The following is a 20,696-nucleotide window of genomic DNA, read 5'->3' on the forward strand; positions in this document are numbered from 1 at the left end:
AGTTTGGGTCAGTCATAGTGGACAGGTATTCTGCCGCTGTGTACTCTCTGTTTAGGGCCAAATAGAATTTTAGTTTGCTCTGTTGTTTCTTTCCAATGTGTCAAGTAATTCTCTTTTTGTTTTCTCATGATTTGGTTGGGTCTAATTGTGATGCTGTCCTGGGGCTCTGAGGGGTCTATTTGTGTTTGTGAACATCTTGCTTGGGGGACTCTTCTCCAGGTTCATCTCTCTGTAGGTGATGGCTTTGTAATGGAAGGTTTGGGAATCGCTTCCTTTTAGGTGGTTGTGGAATATAACAGCTCTTTTCTGGATTTTGATCATTAGCGGGTATCGGCCTATTTCTACTCTGCATGCATTATTTGGTGTTTTACTTTGTAGACTGGGGATATTTTTTCGGAATTCTGCATGCAAAGTCTCAATTTGGTGTTTGTCCCATTTTGGGAAGTCTTGGCTGGTGAGCGGACCCCAGACCTCATAACCATAAAGGGCAATGGGTTCAATGAGGCCGGGTATATTTTTAGTCAGATCTTAATTTGTGTGGCCGAGCGCGGCAGACTTTTCTCACCAATGATATACATTTTTGAAGAAGCTGCATTCTTGTCTCACACACAGGAAATGTGTGTTTTTTTTTAACGTGTTGTTTGTGTACATGGATCATAACATCATGATGTTGTATGTTTTTTTTAATGACGTGCCTTCCTTTATTGTTCCGTAGTGTATTTCTGTATTGTTTTAGTGATTCACCATAGTGAAGGCGTAGGCTCAGGTTTTCTGCGTCACGCCCTGATCTTAGATATCTCTGTTTTCTTTATATTTTAGTTTAGGGTGTGACTACGGTGGGTACGCTAGGTTTTATAATGTCTAGGGGTTTTGTAGGTCTAGGGGTTTTGTATGTCTAGAGTTTTGTAGGTCTAGGGGTTTTTGTAGGTCTAGGGTTTTGTAGGTCTAGGGGTTTTGTAGGTCTAGGGGTTTTTGTAGGTCTAGGGTTTTGTAGGTCTAGGGGTTTTGTAGGTCTAGGGGTTTTGTATGTCTAGAGTTTTGTAGGTCTAGGGGTTTTTGTAGGTCTAGGGTTTTGTAGGTCTAGTGGTTTTGTAGGTCTAGGGGTTTTGTAGGTCTAGGGTTTTTGTAGGTTTAGGGTTTTTGTAGGTCTAGGGGTTTTGTAGGTCTAGGGTTTTTGTAGGTTTAGGGTTTTTGTAGGTCTAGTGGTTTTGTAGGTCTAGGGGTTTTGTAGGTCTAGAGGTTTTGTAGGTCTAGGGGTTTTTGTAGGTTTAGGGTTTTTGTAGGTCTAGTGGTTTTGTAGGTCTAGGGGTTTTGTAGGTCTAGGGGTTTTGTAGGTCTAGGGGTTTTGTAGGTCTAGGGTTTTTGTAGGTTTAGGGTTTTTGTAGGTCTAGGGGTTTTGTAGGTCTAGGGTTTTTGTAGGTCTAGGGGTTTTGTAGGTCTATGGGTTTTGTAGGTCTAGGGGTTTTGTAGATCTAGGGGTTTTGTAGGTCTAGAGGTTTTGTAGGTCTAGGGTTTTTGTAGGTTTAGGGTTTTTGTAGGTCTAGTGGTTTTGTAGGTCTAGGGGTTTTGTAGGTCTAGGGGTTTTGTAGGTCTAGGGGTTTTGTAGGTCTAGAGGTTTTGTAGGTCTAGGGTTTTTGTAGGTTTAGGGTTTTGTAGGTCTAGAGGTTTTGTAGGTCTAGTGGTTTTGTAGGTCTAGGGGTTTTGTAGGTCTAGGGGTTTTGTAGGTCTAGGGGTTTTGTAGGTCTAGTGGTTTTGTAGGTCTAGGGGTTTTGTAGGTCTAGAGGTTTTGTAGGTCTAGGGGTTTTGTATGTCTAGGGGTTTTGTAGGTCTAGGGGTTTTGTAGGTCTAGTGGTTTTGTATGTCTACGGGTTTTGTAGGTCTAGGGGTTTTGTAGGTCTAGTGGTTTTGTAGGTCTAGGGGTTTTGTAGGTCTAGGGTTTTTGTAGGTTTAGGGTTTTTGTAGGTCTAGGGGTTTTGTAGGTCTAGGGTTTTTGTAGGTTTAGGGTTTTTGTAGGTCTAGTGGTTTTGTAGGTCTAGGGGTTTTGTAGGTCAGGGGTTTTTGTAGGTTTAGGGTTTTTGTAGGTCTAGTGGTTTTGTAGGTCTAGGGGTTTTGTAGGTCTAGGGGTTTTGTAGGTCTAGGGGTTTTGTAGGTCTAGGGGTTTTGTAGGTCTAGGGGTTTTGTAGGTCTAGGGGTTTTGTAGGTCTAGAGGTTTTGTAGGTCTAGGGTTTTTGTATGTTTAGGGTTTTTGTAGGTCTAGTGGTTTTGTAGGTCTAGGGGGTTTGTAGGTCTAGGGTTTTTGTAGGTCTAGGGGTTTTGTAGGTCTAGGGGTTTTGTAGGTCTAGAGGTTTTGTAGGTTTAGGGTTTTTGTAGGTTTAGGGTTTTTGTAGGTCTATTGGTTTTGTAGGTCTAGGGGTTTTGTACGTCTAGGGGTTTTTGTATGTCTGTGTGTAGTTGCCTGTCAGCACTCGTTTGCTTCACGCTATTCGTTTTGTTAGTTTGTTAGTTTGTTCAGTGTTCATTATTTAAATGAATTAGAATGTACGGATACCATGCTGCGCCTTGGTCTCATCATTATAACAAACGTGACATTCTGGGTCTCTATGTTTTTGGTTGGATAAGTTATTCTATTCCTTTCTTAAGTTCATCAAACCATTTGTGACCCGATTCAGGAAACTAGACACATGTCGCTTGTCATGTCTTCACAGGAGAACCCTTTGAATGTAAAAATGCCTTCTCGAACATGTAATCAAATCAAAATCAAATTGTATTGGTCTCATACGCATGGTTAACAGATGTTATTGGTCACATACGCATGGTTAACAGATGTTATTGTGAGTGTAGCGAAATGCTTGTGCTTCTAGTTCTGACAGTGCAGTAATATCTAACAAGTAATCTAACAATTCCACAACAACTGCCTAATACACACAAATCTAAGTAGAGGAATGGAATAACAATATATGAATAAGAATATATAAATATAAATATATAGATGACCGAGTGGCATTGGCAAGATGCAATCGATGGTAGAAAAATACAGTATATGGGATGAGTAATGATATTGTCACGGTCTTCCTCCTCTTCATCTGAAGAGGAGAGGCGAGATGGATCGGAGGACCAAAATGCGGCGTGTTTTGTGTTCATCTTGAATTTTAATAAAGAAAACAAAACAATAAACGAAAGAACAACCGTGAAGCTACAAAATGAGACCTGTGCTGAAACAAGCCATCAACATAGACAATCACCCACAAACAAACAGTGCAACCCAGGCTACCTAAGTATGATTCTCAATCAGAGACAACTAATGACACCTGCCTCTGATCGAGAACCATACTAGGCCGAAACATACAAATCCCAAAATCATAGAAAAACAAACAAAGACTGCCCACCCCAACTCACGCCCTGACCATACTAAAAAATGCCAAAACAATGGAAATAAAGGTCAGAACGTGACAGATATGTAGACATTATTAAAGTGGCATTATTAACAGTCTAATGTCCTTGACATAGAAGCTTTTTTTCAGTCTCTCGGTCCCAGCTTTGATGCACCTGTATTGACCTCACATTCTGGATGATAGTGTGGTGAACAGGCAGTGGCTCGGGTTGTTGTTGTCCTTGATGATCTTTATGGCCTTCCTGTGACATCGGGTGGTGTAGGTGTCCTGGAGGGCAGGTAGTTTGCCCCCGGTGGTGCCTTTTGCAGACCGCACCACCCTCTGGAGAGCCTTGCGGTTGTGGTCGGTACAGTTGCCTTACCAGGCGGTGATGCAGCCCGACAGGATGCTCTAAATTTTGCATCTGTAAAAGTTTGTGAGGGTTTTAGGTGACAAGTCAAATGTCTTCAGCCTCCTGAGATTGAAGAGGCACTGTTCTGTCTTCTACACCACACTGTCTGTGTGGGTGGACCATTTCAGTTTGTCTGTGATATGTACGCAAAGGAACATCAAACGTTCCACCTTCTCCACTGCTGTCCCATCGATGTGGATAGGGGGTCTTCTTTGTTTTGTTGACTTTGAGTGAGAGGTTGTTTTCCTGACACCACACTCCAAGGGCACTCACCTCCTCCTTTCTTAGGTTGTCTGCTTGATATTTTTTAGATTTGATAGAGAAACTGGTAGGTCAAAAATAGTGTTTTAAAATAGGTTTTCTTCTGCCAAGTTTAAATTTGCACTATTACAGTGCCTCTCTCTCTCTCTCTCTCTCTCTCGCTCTGCCTCTCCTTCACTTTCTCCCACTACCTCCCTCCTTCTACCTTCCTCCCACTCTCTCTCTCCCCCTCTCCCTCCCTCCCTCCCTCCCTATCTCCCCCTTCCTCTCCCCCCTCCTTCCTTCCCTCTCTCTCTTCCATCAGTCTCCCCATCTCTCTTCCTCCCTCCTCCTCTCTCCCTCCCTCCCTTCTCTCTCCTTCCCTGCCTCCTTTCATCCTCCTTCCATCGCTCCCTCCCCCGTCCCTCTCGCTCCCTCCTCCCTCCTCCCTCTCGCTCCCTCTCGCTCCCTCTCGCTCCCTCCTCCCTCCTCCCTCTCTCTCCCTCCCTCTCGCTCCCTCCTCCCCCTCGTTCCCTCCCTCTTGCTCCCTCCTCCTTCTCTCTCTCTCTCTCTCGCTCCCTCCTCCCTCTCTCTCTCTCTCTCCCTCCTTCTCGCTCTCTCCTCCCTCTCTCTCTCTCTCTCTCTCTCCCTCTCTCTCGCTCCCTCCTCTCTCTCTCTCTCCCTCCCTCTCGCTCCCTCCTCCCTCTCTCTCTCTCCCTCCCTCCTCCCTCTCTCTTTCTCGCTCCCTCTCTCTCTCTCTCTCCCTCCCTCTCCCTCTCCAGCTGAAATGAAACATTCTTTCTGACAGCTTTTCTACTAACAATCACGAGATGATATTACGTATTTTTTTATTCATAACTCTTGTTATGTGGCTATATGAGAAAGGAGGAAAGGCCTAGGGTATCTTTAATGTGGCTATACAGTATGAGGCACCGAATGTTTAATGAGTCATCCTCTGTCCTGAATAAATACTTACATGTGCTACTTGATATTAGACATTTTTCTGGCTGTTGTGAATGGCTAATGTGTTTTCTGATCATTCATTTGCTGTTGAAATAATTTGCTATGCACTACATGCTTTCAGGTCGTTATTGTGAAGGGGTATGTGTTCTCTCATGTGTTAACATTGCCAAAGCAAGTGAGGTAGATAATATACAAAAGTGAAATAAACAATACAAATTAACAGTAAACATTACACATACAGAAGTTTCAAAACAGTAAAGACATTACAAATGTCAGATGATATATATATATATATACACAGTGTTGTAACAATGTACAAATGGTTAAAGTACACAATGGAAAATAAATAAGCATAAATATGGGTTGTATTTACAATGGTGTTTGTTCTTCACTGGTTGCCCTTTTCTTGTGGCAACAGGTCACAGATCTTGCTGCTGTGACACTATGGAATTTCACTTTCTCTCTCTCTCTCTCTCTGTCCTCTCTGTCTCTCTCTCTCTCTCTCTCTCTCTCTCTCTCTCTCTCTCTCTCTCTCTCTCTCTCTCTCTCTCTCTCTCTCTCTCTCTCTCTCTGTCCTCTCTGTCTCTCTCCCCCTCTCTCTCTCTCTCTCTCTATCTGTCTCTCCTCTCTCTCTCTCTCTCTCTCTCTCTCTCTCTCTCTCTCTCTCTCTCTCTCTGTCTCTCCTCTCTCTCTCTCTCTCTCTCTCTCTCTCTCTCTCTCTCTCTCTTTCAGAGTGTGGAGGTGAATGGGCAGAGTTATAAGATGGAGGGACTTCAGAAGTTCACAGAGTACTCGTTATGTGTCCTGGCGTTGAACCGCTACGGCCCTGGGATCAGCACAGAGGACATGAGCATCACCACGCTTTCTGATGGTACTACACTCACTCTCATCAGATTACTGTGTGCTTAACACTCACTGTCATTGTTTCCCTGACCTGACTCAGTGGTTCTTATTGGACAAGTTCAGGAAGACTCTCCTCGTTTCAGTCTTTTTTCTTCCGTTTTGTGCCTCATGAATAGACCCCTGCTGGGTTGCCTGTGTGTTTACTGAAAGTCACACTGTGACTTTCATGCCTTTCACTTCTGATTGCAGTGGGATAAACAGCTACATAATGAATGAAACTTAATTAAGAATTAATGACACAGTTTATCCTTTATTAAACTAATATCTCATTGCGTTTGACACACATGAGCTACCTGCAAGTTACGAGTCAGTGTATTCGTCCCAAAGGACACCCCATTCCCTGTATAGTGCACTACTATTGACCAGGCTGAAAGCACTATGTAGGGAATTAGGGTGCCATTTTGAACAGGATCGGTGTGTGCATTCGTACAGTCTATTTTCTTGTTAATCCATTTCTCGCGGTGTCACTCAACTCTGATAGCCCACATGGCACCGTCATGAAAGAGGGAGGGAGGGAGCGAGAGGGAGGGAGAGAGGGAGCGAGGGAGCGAGAGGGAGCGAGGGAGGGAGGGAGGGAGTGAGAGTTAGCGAGGGAGGGAGGGAGGGAGCGAGAGGGAGCAAGGGAGCGAGGGAGGGAGCGAGGGAGGGAGCGAGCGAGCGAGAGGGAGCGAGGGAGCGAGAGGGAGCGAGGGAGCGAGGGAGGGAGGGTGGGAGGGAGGGAGGGAGCGAGGGAGAGGGAGGGAGGGAGCGAGAGGGAGCGAGGGAGGGAGCCACATGGCACCCCCATGAAAGAGGGAGGGAGTGAGTGACAGGGAGGGAGAGGGAGGGAGGGGGAGGGGCATGGCACCGCGTTGGAACGGTCTGATTAGCTAGCACTGCTCCAGTGCTCTTAAAGAATCAGGACTGCCTGCCAAATGGCTCCCTATTCCCTGTTTAGTGCACTACGTTTGACCAAGGCCCATAGGGTTCTGTTAAATAGTAATGCTCTACGTGGAGAACGGGGTGCCATTTGGGACCTACCCACCGCCCCTCAAACTGCAGATTCAGTTAGTCACAAAGACAGTCCCCTGGGACCACAGCAGCAGCTCTCGTTCCATTGGATGGCTCCCTTTAGAACATTGCCTACCCACTCGTTCCATTGGCCGCCTCCCCAGGAACATTTCATACAGTATCTGCCTGCAGATAGAGGCCCCATCCTCTAGAAAACAGTCTGCACTACATTACCTGTAGATAGGAGACCCATCCTCTAGAAAACAGTCTGCACTACATTACCTGTAGATAGGAGACCCATCCTCTAGAAAACAGTCTTCACTACATTACCTGTAGATAGGAGACCCATCCTCTAGAAAACAGTCTGCACTACATTACCTGTAGATAGGAAACCCATCCTCTAGAAAACAGTCTGCACTACATTACCTGTAGATAGGAGACCCATCCTCTAGAAAACAGTCTGCACTACATTACCTGTAGATAGGAGACCCATCCTCTAGAAAACAGTCTGCACTACATTACCTGTAGATAGGAGACCCATCCTCTAGAAAACAGTCTGCACTACATTACCTGTAGATAGGAGACCCATCCTCTAGAAAACAGTCTGCACTACATTACCTGTAGATAGCAGACCCATCCTCTAGAAAACAGTCTGCACTACATTACCTGTAGATAGGAGACCCATCCTCTAGAAAACAGTCTGCACTACATTACCTGTAGATAGGAGACCCATCCTCTAGAAAACAGTCTGCACTACATTACCTGTAGATAGGAGACCCATCCTCTAGAAAACAGTCTGCACTACATTACCTGTAGATAGGAGACCCATCCTCTAGAAAACAGTCTGCACTACATTACCTGTAGATAGGAGACCCATCCTCTAGAAAACAGTCTGCACTACATTACCTGTAGATAGGGGCCCCATCCTCTAGAAAACAGTCTGCACTACATTACCTGTAGATAGGGGCCCCATCCTCTAGAAAACAGAACCAGAGGGGCTGTATTCCTCAACCAGAGGGGATGTATTCCCCCATAGAAATGTAATTACTAGAATGGCTATTGGCTGCCTCCCAGGAACATGTTCAGCAGGTACCTGCAGAGAGGAGACCTAATAATGTACAGGACCTGAGGCTGTATGTATTAAGTGTCTGAGAGTAGGAGTGCTGATCTAGGATCAGTTTTGGCTTGTAAATCGTACTGAATAAAATTAAACGAGAGGAGGGATCAGTACACCTCTGAGACGTTTGATGGCTACAAGAACCTGCTCTGTTGCGATTCCTGTTAGATCTACTCAAACTGACTTCTGTTTCATCATACAGTATGTGTACCGTGCAGCTAAACCGATCCTCCTGTTGGTGACAAGAGGTTTCTTTCCAAGATGTCATGTCTCTCTCTCTCACTCTCTCTCTCTCTCTCTCTCTCTCTCTCTCTCTCTTTCTCTCTCTCTCTCTCTGTCTCTCTCCCTCTCCCTCTCACTCTCTCTCTCTCTCTCTCTCTCTCTCTCTCTCTCCCTCGCTCTCTCTCTCTCTCTCTTTCTCTCTCTCTCTCTCTGTCTCTCTCCCTCTCCCTCTCACTCTCTCTCTCTCTCTCTCTCTCTCTCTCTCCCTCGCTCTCTCTCTCTCTCTCTCTCTCTCTCTCTCTCTCTCTCTCTCTCTCTCTCTCTCTCTCTCTCTCTCTCTCTCTCTCTCTCTCTCTCTCTCTCTCTCTCTCTCTCTCTCTCCCTCTCCCTCTCCCTCTCTCTCTCTCTCTCTCTCTCTCTCTGTCCTCTCTGTCTCTCTCCCCTCTCTCTCTCTCTCTCTCTCTCTCTCTCTCTCTCTCTCTCTCTCTCTCTCTCTCTCTCTCTCTCTCTCTCTCTCTCTCTGTATATATAAACTATTTTGTTTTGTGTCATTTTCCTCTTTCGTTATGGCTTTCATGTTGTCTCTGATTTGGATCCTAGTCTTCGACTGACTGGAATCAGACGTTGCTGTAGTTCCCTCTCTGCTGCTTCTCCCGGGAAAGAAGTCGTGGGCTATGATAGAAAGTTGCTAGTGGAGTTTGTTCGGCTTCATGCAGCTTTAATTGGATCAAAAGCTGGACACTACGCTGGGCTACTGAACCTCACCTTTAATTGGATCTAAAACTGGACGCTACGCTGGGCTACTGGACCTCACCTTTAATTGGATCTAAAACTGGAAGCTGCTATGCTTCTGTGGTATACCGTACACAATTTCTGGAGGACCGAGTTTTGAAATCAGTGGAATTATGATAGCTAAGGAGATGGAGAAGGTTCTGGCATTTGAATGCAAATATGCAGACCGAGTCAAAAAGAGAACACACACATGTTGTATAAAACGCCTGTCTCCGGATTACATCTTCAAACTAAGGGCAATCATGGCATCCGTGACAGAGAGGGAGAAGCATCTATCCCCTACAGTGGGGTAAAAAAAGTATTTAGTCAGCCACCAATTGTGCAAGTTCTCCCACTTAAAAAGATGAGAGAGGCCTGTAATTTTCATCATAGGTACACTTCAACTATGACAGACAAAATGAGAAAAAAAAATCCAGAAAATCACATTGTAGGATTTTTAATGAATTTATTTGCAAATTATGGTGGAAAATAAGTATTGCAAACATGCAAACAGCCTAACCAGCTCTGCTAGGGCAAGTAAAATGGTCAGTGAGCTTTTCTTTCACTTGTGTCTGGAAGTAGCTAGGAAGTTAGCCAGATAACTTGGGTGCTTGACTGCTGTTAGGTCAGAACGGACAATCTTACAACGCTCTGAGTTTACGGATGCCCAGAGCACACTCTTAGCTCACTCAGGCACTCCAGAAAGAATTTACGAACACACCCGTAGTATAAACCAGCCTTTAGTCTTCATATCTTGGGTCGTTCAGATAGTCTATCTCGATTTTCAATTGGTCCTAATTAATTAACTGGGATTGGCTGTCTAACATCAAGCTATTGATTTAACTGTTAACTGTTAACCCTGGGATTATGACTGTACTCTGCGGTAATTCCCCTGGATTGAAGAGGCCTTTTATGAACCCTTTCCAGCTTGAAGCATTTACAATGCAGCCCACTGATGTGTTGTCTGTTGTCTGTCGTGGAGATAGGAATGCAACCTGCAAGCCGCTCTGGCAGGCTTTTCACTTTATTTGTCATGTAGGCCTACTACTAAGGGTACCAAAGGCAGGCTGAGAGGAGCAGGGATCAGGGGGAGGGGGGGGGGCAGGCTGAGAGGGGCAGGGATCAGGGGGGGGGGGGCTGAGAGGAGCAGGGATCGGGGGGGGGCAGGCTGAGAGGAGCAAGGATCGGGCGGGGGCAGGCTGAGAGGGGCAGGGATTGGGGGGGGGTAGGCTGAGAGGAGCAGAGATCCATCTCTCTGTCACTGAGATCAGAACCTATCCCACTAGACTCCCCTCTAATCCATCTCTTCCTCTCTCTCTCTCCATCCCCATCTCTCTGTCACTGAGAATAGAACCTATCCCACTAGTCTCCCCTCTAATCCATATCTTCCTCTCTCTCTCTCCATCCCCATCTCTCTGTCACTGAGATCAGAACCTATCCCACTAGACTCCCCTCTAATTCATCTCTTCCTCTCTCTCTCTCCATCCCCATCTCTCTGTCACTGAGATCAGAACCTATCCCACTAAACTCCATCTCTAATCCATCTCTTCCTCTCTCTCTCCATCCCCATCTCTCTGTCACTGAGATCAGAACCTATCCCACTAGACTCCACTCTAATCCATATCTTCTTCTTTCTCCAACCCCATCCTGAGATCAGAGCCTAGCCCACTCCGCTCTCTTATCTCTCTCTCCATATCTCTCTCCATATCTCTCTCTCTATCTCTCTCCATATATTTCTCTCTCTCTCTATCTCGGTCACTCTCCGTTCAGAGCAAGGTGCCAAAAGGACCCTTAGGGTCTCCATTTCCTCCCAGCTCCTCTCAGTCTCTCCCAGCTCCTCTCAACCTCTCCCAGCTTCTCTCAGCCTCTCCCAGCTCCTCTCAGCCTCTCCCAGCTCCTCTCAGTCTCTACCAGCTCCTCTCAGCCCCTCCCAGCTTCTTCCAGTCCGTCTTAATCCCTCCCAGCTCTTCTCAGCTCCTCCCAGCCCCCAGGACTCTCTTATAGGTCCTGATTGTCTCATCGTATTACCTTCATTGCAGAGCTGAGAGGGTTAAGAGGGCTGCAGTCAAGTATCTTCAGTCAGATCCCATTAGCTGTGGCTTGCTGAATGTTTCAAATGAGCCCCAAGAGCTGCCTTTTTCTACCTCCTGCTTAATTAATGCTGTCGTAATGAATCCACCGGGCCGGCTGCAGCCACTTCTCTTTCTCTATTTACTGCCGGCTGGCTTCTCCTTTCTCTCTCCAAGGTAATTAATGACCTTTCGCCTCCTACATGCCGCCAGTCCACACGCCAGTCACTCGTCCACCATGGCCCAAAGCCATTCTGGTAGTTCGGTCCCAACGTACCCTCACACATGCCATGCCATGACACCAACCTCCTTAGTACCCAACACCACCTGTGGACTGCGTACTGCCAGAACCATGCTCACTACACCTCTCCAGTCAATTGTATGAGCTGAATAGTCCAATCTGCAAATAAATCCTATATTTGATAGTATCTAGCTGTCACTGATAACAATAAAAAATAATAACTGGGTTAAAATAATTTCCACTTGAAATGGCTATAGTACTTTTTGTTTATAGGGACATTCTGGCTTAATCAGTCAGATGAACTCGTGGATAACGGTTGAATGTCTATGAGGACAGTATTGTCATAACGTTGAAAATCATTAAATGTGGAAGACTTTATAATATCAAATCAATTCTCTATGTGTAATTTAGTAATGCGATTAAACTAATCATGTTTACTTTAATTAAATAGAAAGTCGGGGCACCACGGGAAAATGTTCAAAGAGTATTTATTTCACAAATTTATTTCCGATATTTTCATATCTTATCGATTACAGTCACTTATTGATGTATTATTACTGAATCAGTCATATTATGAATGTCACAAACCCTTGGATATCTGCACGGACCCTAACATAGATCATGCATCAGTGATATACAAATTGGCTTAATTATTTATGTACTAACTAACTTAAATAAATCACAGAATTACATAAACACACACACACACACACAAACACACACTATAGGTCATACATTGTTTACTGACATGATAGAAAAGTCCCTAGTTGGCTAAGCCGATATGACTGCTTGGTAGACAAAGGAAAGGGGCGGGGACTGTTCAAGAGCGGGAAACTCAAAGAGGATTCACTGTAATACAGTTGATAACTGCACTCATTAAATGCTAATAGTTTTTACGTGAACAGCCGCTCATTCGAAAAGAAATAGCATTTTGTATCTTTATGAGTGTAGTCTTTGTTGTCCCTCTCTGCGATCGCCGGGTTCGTCTGCTGGATAATATCATCAGAGAGTCTCTGGTTACGTTCCCCAGAAGTCCCAAGGTCTTTCGTGGTTGTAGTTGTTATAACGGATACTTCAGAGTACTGTTCGTAAATGTTCTTAGAACGGATGTGTTTAACAGACTAAAGTATTTAAAAGCTGCAGCCTGAATAATTCACTCTAGTTTGCAGATTTCTCAACCATTCGAGACATCCTGCTTACCCTGGGTCTCTTTGTCATCGAGTAGTACTTCTTCTCTTTTGAAATGTTGAGTTCCAGCCATTTCAAAGTATGATCTCAAGTCCCTGCGTTTTTGACCTTTGAGAGTTGCCAACCATTTCAACATGTAGCTACCGCTTCATGTTTTCTGATCTAAATGAACATTTTGTCAGGAGCCATCTCCTTGGAGTGCGGTTCCATGACGCCTGATGTAATGTCTGGGCTCACGGGGCTCGTCCACTGACTAGTAAAAGTGTTATATCTAAACAAGTATCTTGTTTAGAAGGCCAACATCACATTACATCTTCTCACAAATAGTTTCATATTTAATCATATACATTCCACAACATTTAGATGTAAATCTGATACATTGTGAAAGCTCTTAAAGTTACAATGTTTCCGTTGTAACATCTTTAATGATATCACCATGCAGTAAATGTTGGACATGATTATTATTTAAATACCCACGGACCATTCCAACTGGTTGGAACACAGAAATATTGTTACGTTGTGACCTTCAAGTTACTGTGCAATGTGGTAACAACGGGAATCTCAACGTTCATCTTGGCAGAGTGGGGAAAGGAGTTTTGATATTTACGAACGTCATAAAACAGACGACTTCCCGCTCTCCCCTTCTACGAGACAGAGCACGCTGTAGAGACGGACCCACTGTGACACTAATCCTTCAGTATGAAGGAAGTTAGAGATAGTTTTGAGAGCCAATGCTAACTAGCGTTAGCGCAATGACTGCAACGACTATGTGTACGCCACCTTCACCGAATATCATACTGTCCCTTTAACACCATCATGATTCACAAAACCAGAAGCAGTTTCAAAATATATGTGTAATGTTTCTTGTCGTAACCCCCTATAGCAGGTGATGGCAGTTATTTTCATGACCCCCCCCCATCCCCTCTATTATAATAGCTGTTTAAAGGATGGTGGTCTCCAGTGGCCTCTTCCTCTGAGTGTATAGAATGCTGTCATGATGGATGAGTTCTATAAAAAGGTCAGTCTTGTTACACGTCATTCATGTTAATTAATCAGGTCATTCTAAAGATTCTAAAGGGGTCGTTTCCATCCTGCATGCCCATTGGCCGGGCTGGAAAGGACCTGTCATAGATAAGGCTGGTGGAGTCTCTTTAATACCGCCATTTCCTTTGTTCTCAATGATATCTGACTAGGGATTTGTCCCAAATCCTTTTTCCCTATATAGTGCACTACTTTTGAATACAGGCATATGGGCCCTGGTCAAAAGTAGTGCAACTTGGGACACAGCCACTTCATCCGTACCTAGTCAAAGAAGAAGAGCTCTGTTTCCTTCCTTCCTTCCTCTGACTGATTCAACCGTTTACCTTTTCCACAGGATATGTACTTCAATTACTTAAATGGGGTTCAATTTGATGATTCATGTTCAGTGCTCTACAGTGGAATAACATACTTATTTTATTTACAGTTCTTCTCAATTGCTTTGGCTCAATTTTCGAACAATGATTTTTTTTAAACCTCTTTTTAAACCTCTTAAGGATTTTTTCATTTTTTGCCTAAAATGACACCCAATTCTAACTGCCTGTAGCTCAGGACCTGAAGCAAGGACATGCATATTCTTGGTACCATTTAAAAGGAAACACTTGGGAGTTTGTGGAAATGTGAAAGGAATGTAGAATATAACACAATAGATCTGGTAAAAGATAATACAAAGAAAAAATCTAACGTTATTTTGTATTTTTTGATACAATCATTTTTGAAATGCACGAGAAATGCCATAATGTGTTATTCCAGCCCAGGTGCAATTTAGATTTTTGTCACTAGACGCAGCACTGTATGTGCAACGTTTTAGACTGATCTAATTAACCATTGCATTTCTGTTAAAAATGTTGTGTCAATACTGCCCAAATGTGCCTAATTTGTCATAATTTTAACTTTTCATACATCGGCATTTGTGGGTTCGATTACAGGCTCAAAATGACCAGAAACAAAGACCGTTCTTCTAAAACTCGTCAGTCTATTCTTGTTCTGAGAAATGAAGGCTATTCCATGCGATAAATTGCCAAGAAACTGAAGATCTCGTACAGCGCTGTGTACTACTCCCTTCACAGAACAGAGCAAACTGGCTCTAACCAGAATAGAAAGAGGAGTGGGAGGCCCCGGTACACAACTGAGCAAGAGGACAAGTACATTAGAGTGTCTAGTTTGAGAAACAGACGCCTCACAAGTTCTCAACTGGCAGCTTCATTAAATAGTACCAGTAAAACACCAGTCTCAACATCAACAGTGAAAAGGCGACTCCGGGATGCTGGCCTTTACCAGTACGTCCAGGTAAACCATTGGTGTGCACATGGTACAGGGAGTTCTACTGTACTTCAATGATGCTTGTATATACTTCTTGAAGTTGTAGATTCCCATAAGAACAGAAAACATTTCCAGTTTACTAAACTGTCTGATTGTAGAATATGCAACACTAACATTACATTTTGTTTCTGTGTTACTATATAGAGAATAATGGAGCTGGAAGGACCTGAAATGACCCACACTCTTGTTTTTGTGGACGAGGCTGGGTTCAATCCAAAGGTAGTAGACGTGGCCGCAATCTCATTGGACACACCAGGCCAACGTAGGGGCAATACTGCCATTTCTGAGAAATGGTGTAAGCCCACATATTCCACACATTGGGCATTATAACACCCAACTTCTCCTGGCCTTCCTGAATACACAGAGACACCAGAACACCAAAGAGGTTTAGTTAGACCCGATTATGTAATTGTGTGGGATAATGTCAACATCCACCGAACCAACATTGTTAGGAGATGGTTTGCTGCCCATAATGGAGTTCCTTCCACCATCCTCCCCCGTTCCTGAATCCGATAGAAGAGGTTTTGTTCAGCATGGAGGTGGAAAGTGTATGACTATCGGGCACAAGATCAGATGTCTCTGTTAGATGCCGTGAATGCTGTTTTGTGAGGACATCACAGGCGATCATTGCAGGGGATGGTGGCGCCACACAAGATTTATCCCCCTGGTGCATCTCAAGGAAAAATATCAGATGTGATATTGATGACAATCTCTGGCAAGACAAGAACAACAGGAACAGCAAGAAAATGGGAACTTGTAGTGCGAGGAGATACGATGAAGTGTTTTTTAAGGAACTACTTTTCAGTGTTGCTTTTTTTGTGTCATTTTGTGGCAAATCTTCTGTTCTCTCTCTCTCTCTCTATATATATATATATATGACTTTACATGTAAAAATACAGTTGAAGTCGGAAGTTGACAAACACCTTAGCCAAGTACATTTAAACTCAGTTTTTCACAATTCCTGACATTTAATCCTAGTAAAAAATTCCCTGTTTTAGGTCAGTTAGGATCACCACTTTATTTTAAGAATGTGAAATGTCAGAATAATAGTAGAGAGAATAATATATTTCAACTTTTATTTCTTTCATCACATTCCCAGTGGGTCAGAAGTGTGCATACTCAATTAGTATTTGGTAGCATTGCCTTTAAATTGTTTAACTTGGGTCAAACATTTTGGGTAACCTTCCACAAGCTTCCCACAATAAGTTGGGTGAATTTTGGCCCATTCCTCCTGACAGAGCTGGTGTAACTGAGTCATGTTTGTAGGCCTCCTTGCTCGCACACGCCTTTTCAGTTCTGCCCACACATTTTCTATGGGATTGAGGTCAGGGCTTTGTGATGGCCACTCTAATACCTTGACTTTGTTGTCCTTAAGCCATTTTGCCACAACTTTGGAAGTATGCTTGGGGTCATTGTCCATTTGGAAGACCCATTTGCGACCAAGCTTCAACTTCCTGACTGATGTCTTGAGATGTTGCTTCAATATATCCACGTAATTTTCCGCCTTCATGATGCCATCTATTTTGTGAAGTTGCACCAGTCCCTCCTGCACCAAATCACATGATGCTGCCACCCCAGTGCTTCACGGTTGGAATGGTGTTCTTCGGCTTGCAAGCCCCCACCCTTTTCCTCCAAACATAACAATGGTCATTATGGCCAAACAGTTCTATTTCAGACCAGAGGACATTTCTCCAAAAAAGTACAATCTTTGTCCCCATGTGCAGTTGCAAACCATAGTCTGGCTTTTTAATGGCGGTTTTGGAGCAGTGGCTTCTTCCTTGCTGAGCAACCTTTCAGGTTATGTCGATATAGGACTTGTTTTACTGTGGATATAGATACTTCTGTACCTGTTTCCTCCAGCATCTTCACAAGGTCCTTTGCTGTTGTTCTGGGATTGATTTGCGCTTTTCGCACCAAAGTACGTTCATCTCTAAGAGACAGAACGCGTCTCCTTCCTGAGCGGTATGATGGCTGCGTGGTCCCATGGTGTTTATACTTGGGTACTATTGTTTGTACAGATGAACATGGTACCTTCAGGTGTTTGGAAATTGCTCCCAAGGATGAACCAGACTTGTGGAGGTCTACAATTTTTTTTCTGAGGTTTTGGCTGATTTATTTGGATTTTCCTATGATGTCAAGCAAAGAGGCACTGAGTTTGAAGGTAGGCCTTGAAATACATCCTCAGGTACACCTCCAATTGACTCAAATTAGGTCAATTAGCCTATCAGAAGCTTCTAAAGCCATGACTTAATTTTATGGAATTTTCCAAGCTGTTTAAAGGCACAGTCAACTTAGTGTATGTAAACTTCTGACCCACTGGAATTGTGATACACTGAATTATAAGTGAAATCATCTGTAAACAATTGTTGGAAAAATAACTCATGTCATGCATAAAGTAGATTGTTTTAACCGACTTGCCAAAACTATAGTTTGTTAACAAGAAATTTGTGGAGTGGTTGAAAAACAAGTTTTAATGACTCCAACCTAAGTTTATGTAAATCCCCGACATCAACTGTATGTAAAAATGGAGATGTGAATGTTCTGTGTAGGTGTAACACATTGCTTAAAAAATAAATGTACTGTGTACGTACAAATATAAATGTCCTTTTTTCTGTGTACTACAGTATTGACTTTTCCCGGTGAACTTTGACCTACCGTTGAAATCAGTATCTAAAAAGCTCAGTGTGATGCACAATAAGCATTCAGCTAGACACAGCTGACCTGTATACTATACTATACCGTACTGTACTATACTGTACTATACTATACTGTACTGTGCTGTACTGTGCTATACTGTACTATAATGTACTATACTATACTATACTATGCTATAATATACTATACTATACTATACCATACCACACTATACTATACTGTACTGTACTGTACTGTACTATGCTGAACTGTACTATACCGTACTATACTATACTATAATATAATATACTATACTATACTGTACTATACTATACTGTACTGTACTAAACTATACTGTACTGTACTGTACTGTACTGTACTATGCTGTACTGTACTATACTGTACTATACTATACTATACTGTACTATACTGTACAGAAACCCAGCCTAAAACCCCAAACAGCAAGTAATGCAGGTGTAGAAGCAAGGTGGTTAGGAAAAACTTCCTAGAAAGGCCAGAACCTAGGAAGAAACCTAGAGAGGAACCAGGCTCTGAGGGGTGGCCAGTCCTCTTCTGGCTGTGCCAGGTAGAGAGGAACCAGGCTAAGAGGGTTGGCCAGTCCTCTTCTGGCTGTGCCGGGTAGAGCGGAACCAGGCTCTGAGGGGTGGCCAGTCCTCTTCTGGCTGTGCCGGGTGGAGATTATAACAGAACATGGCCAAGATGTTCAAATGTTCAAAGATGACCAGCAGGGTCAGATAATAATAATCACAGTGGTTGTAGACGGTGCAACAGGTCAGCAGGTGCGAGACAGCAGGTGCGGTAGAGAGAGAGAGTCGAAACAAGGTAGCACGTCCGGTGAACAGGTCAGGGTTCCATAGCCGCTGACAGAACAGTTGAAACTGGAGCAGCAGCACGGCCAGGTGGACTGGGGACAGCAAGGAGTCATCAGGCCAGGTAGTCCTGAGGCATGTCCTAGGGCTCAGGTCCTCCGAGAGAGAGAAAGAAAGAATTAGAGAGCATACTTACATTCACACAGGACACCAGATAAGACAAGAGAAGTACTCCAGATATAACAGACTGACCCTAGCCCCCTGACACATAAACTACTGCAGCCTAAATACTGGAGGCTGAGACAGGAGGGGTCAGGAGACACTGTGACCCTGTCCGATGATAACCCCAGACAGGGCACACCAGGCAGGATATAACCCCACACACTCTGCCAAATGCACAGCCCCAACAACACTAGAGGGATATCAAAAGACTACCAACTGAGACAAGGCCGAGTATAGCCCACGAAGATCTCCCCCATGGCACAAACCCAAGGCGGCTCCAACCCGGACAGGAAGATCACGTATGTGACTCAACCCACTCAAGTGACGCACCCCTCCAGGGACGGCATGAAAGAGCCCCAGTAAGCCAGTGACTCAGCTCCTGTAATAATAGGGTTAGAGGCAGAGAATCCCAGTGGAAAGAGGGGAACCGGTCAGGCAGAGACAGCAAGGGCGGTTCGTCGCTCCAGTGCCCTGCCGTTCACCTTCCCACTCCTGGGCCAGACTACACTCAATCATATGACCCACTGAAGAGATGAGTCTTCAGTAAAGACTTAAAGGTTGAGACCGAGTTTGCGTCTCAGACATGGGTAGGCAGACCATTCCATAAAAATGGAGCTCTATAGGAGAAAGCCCTGCCTCCAGCTGTTTGCTTAGAAATTATAGGGACAATTAGGAGGCCTGCGTCTTATGGTATGTACGGCAGGACCAAATCAGAGAGACAGGTAAGCCCATGTAATGCTTTGTAGGTTAGCAGTAAAACCTTGAAATGAGCCCTAGCCTTAACAGGAAGCCAGTGTAGTGAGGCACTGGAGTAATATGATAAACATTTTTGGTTCTAGTCAGGATTCTAGCAGCTGTGTTTAGCACTAAGTTTATTTAGTGCTTTAAATGGGGAGCCGGAGAGTAGAGCAGTGCAGTAGTCTGATCTAAAAGTGACAAAAGTATGGATTAACTTTTCTGCATCCTTTTTGGACAGAAAGTTTCAGATTTTTGCAATGTTACAAGATGGAAAAAAGTTGTCCTTGAAACATTCTTTATGTGTTCAGTGCTCTATAGTGGAACGATAGTGTTTTGTTAATAAGTCTACATGACAGATTTATGTTAATGAAGTGTTCAGTGCTCTAGTGGAACGATAGTGTTTTGTTAATAAGTCTACATGACAGATTTATGTTAATGAAGTGTTCAGTGCTCTATAGTGGAATGATAGTGTTTTGTTAATAAGTCTACATGACAGATTTATGTTAATGAAGTGTTCAGTGCTCTATAGTGGAACGATAGTGTTTTGTTAATAAGTCTACATGACAGATTTATGTTAATGAAGTGTTCAGTGCTCTATAGTGGAACGATAGTGTTTTGTTAATAAGTCTACATGACAGATTTATGTTAATGAAGTGTTCAGTGCTCTACAGTGGAATGACAGATTTATGTTAATGAAGTGTTCAGTGCTCTACAGTGGAATGACAGATTTATTTTAATGAAGTGTTCAGTGCTCTACAGTGGAATGACAGATTTATTTTAATGAAGTGTTCAGTGCTCTACAGTGGAATGACAGATTTATGTTAATGAAGTGTTCAGTGCTCTACAGTGGAATGACAGATTTATGTTAATGAAGTGTTCAGTGCTCCTCATGTTGGTCTACTTCATCACGATAGGACTGTAATAGGTCTGAACTGCCACATCTGTTACACATGCGGTAAAGCTGTTTTGGATTTGAAGACTCACGCGTCTCTCTGTTTCTCCTCTACAGTACCAAGTGGCCCTCCACAGAACATCTCCTTGGAAGTAGTTCTGTCAAGAGTGAGTACATGCATTTTGTCATTCAAGATATATAATGTGTGCAAGTGTACAGTACCGGTCAAAAGTTTGGACACACCTACTAATTTCAGGGTTTTTCTTGATTTTTTACTATTTTCTACATGGTAGAATAATAGTGAAGACATCAAATATTTTATATAAGACATATGGAATCACGTAGTAACCAAAAAAGTGTTCAACAAATCAAAATATATTTAATATTTGAGATTCTTCAATGTAGTCACCCTTTGACTTGGTATGCACACTCTTGTCATTCTCTCAACCAGTTTCACAAGGTAGTCACCTGGAATGTTTTTCAATTTACACATGCATATCATGTGTATCATTTACCATGTAAAATGTCAATG

General features: G+C 43.6%; 1 protein-coding gene across 1 annotated transcript in view; it reads left to right on the forward strand.

The window, feature by feature from the left end:
• LOC139421816 (netrin receptor DCC-like) overlaps nt 1–20,696 on the forward strand; it is a 224,359-nt gene that overhangs the window by 30,254 nt on the left and 173,409 nt on the right. The window contains exons 5-6 of the mRNA XM_071172937.1: nt 5,719–5,857; nt 20,282–20,331. Of these exons, the coding sequence (XP_071029038.1) occupies nt 5,719–5,857; nt 20,282–20,331 (189 nt within the window). The remainder of the gene's footprint in view (nt 1–5,718; nt 5,858–20,281; nt 20,332–20,696) is intronic.

The sequence above is a fragment of the Oncorhynchus clarkii genome, chromosome 12 (assembly GCF_045791955.1).
Source record: "Oncorhynchus clarkii lewisi isolate Uvic-CL-2024 chromosome 12, UVic_Ocla_1.0, whole genome shotgun sequence".
NCBI classification, from domain to species: Eukaryota; Metazoa; Chordata; class Actinopteri; order Salmoniformes; family Salmonidae; genus Oncorhynchus; species Oncorhynchus clarkii.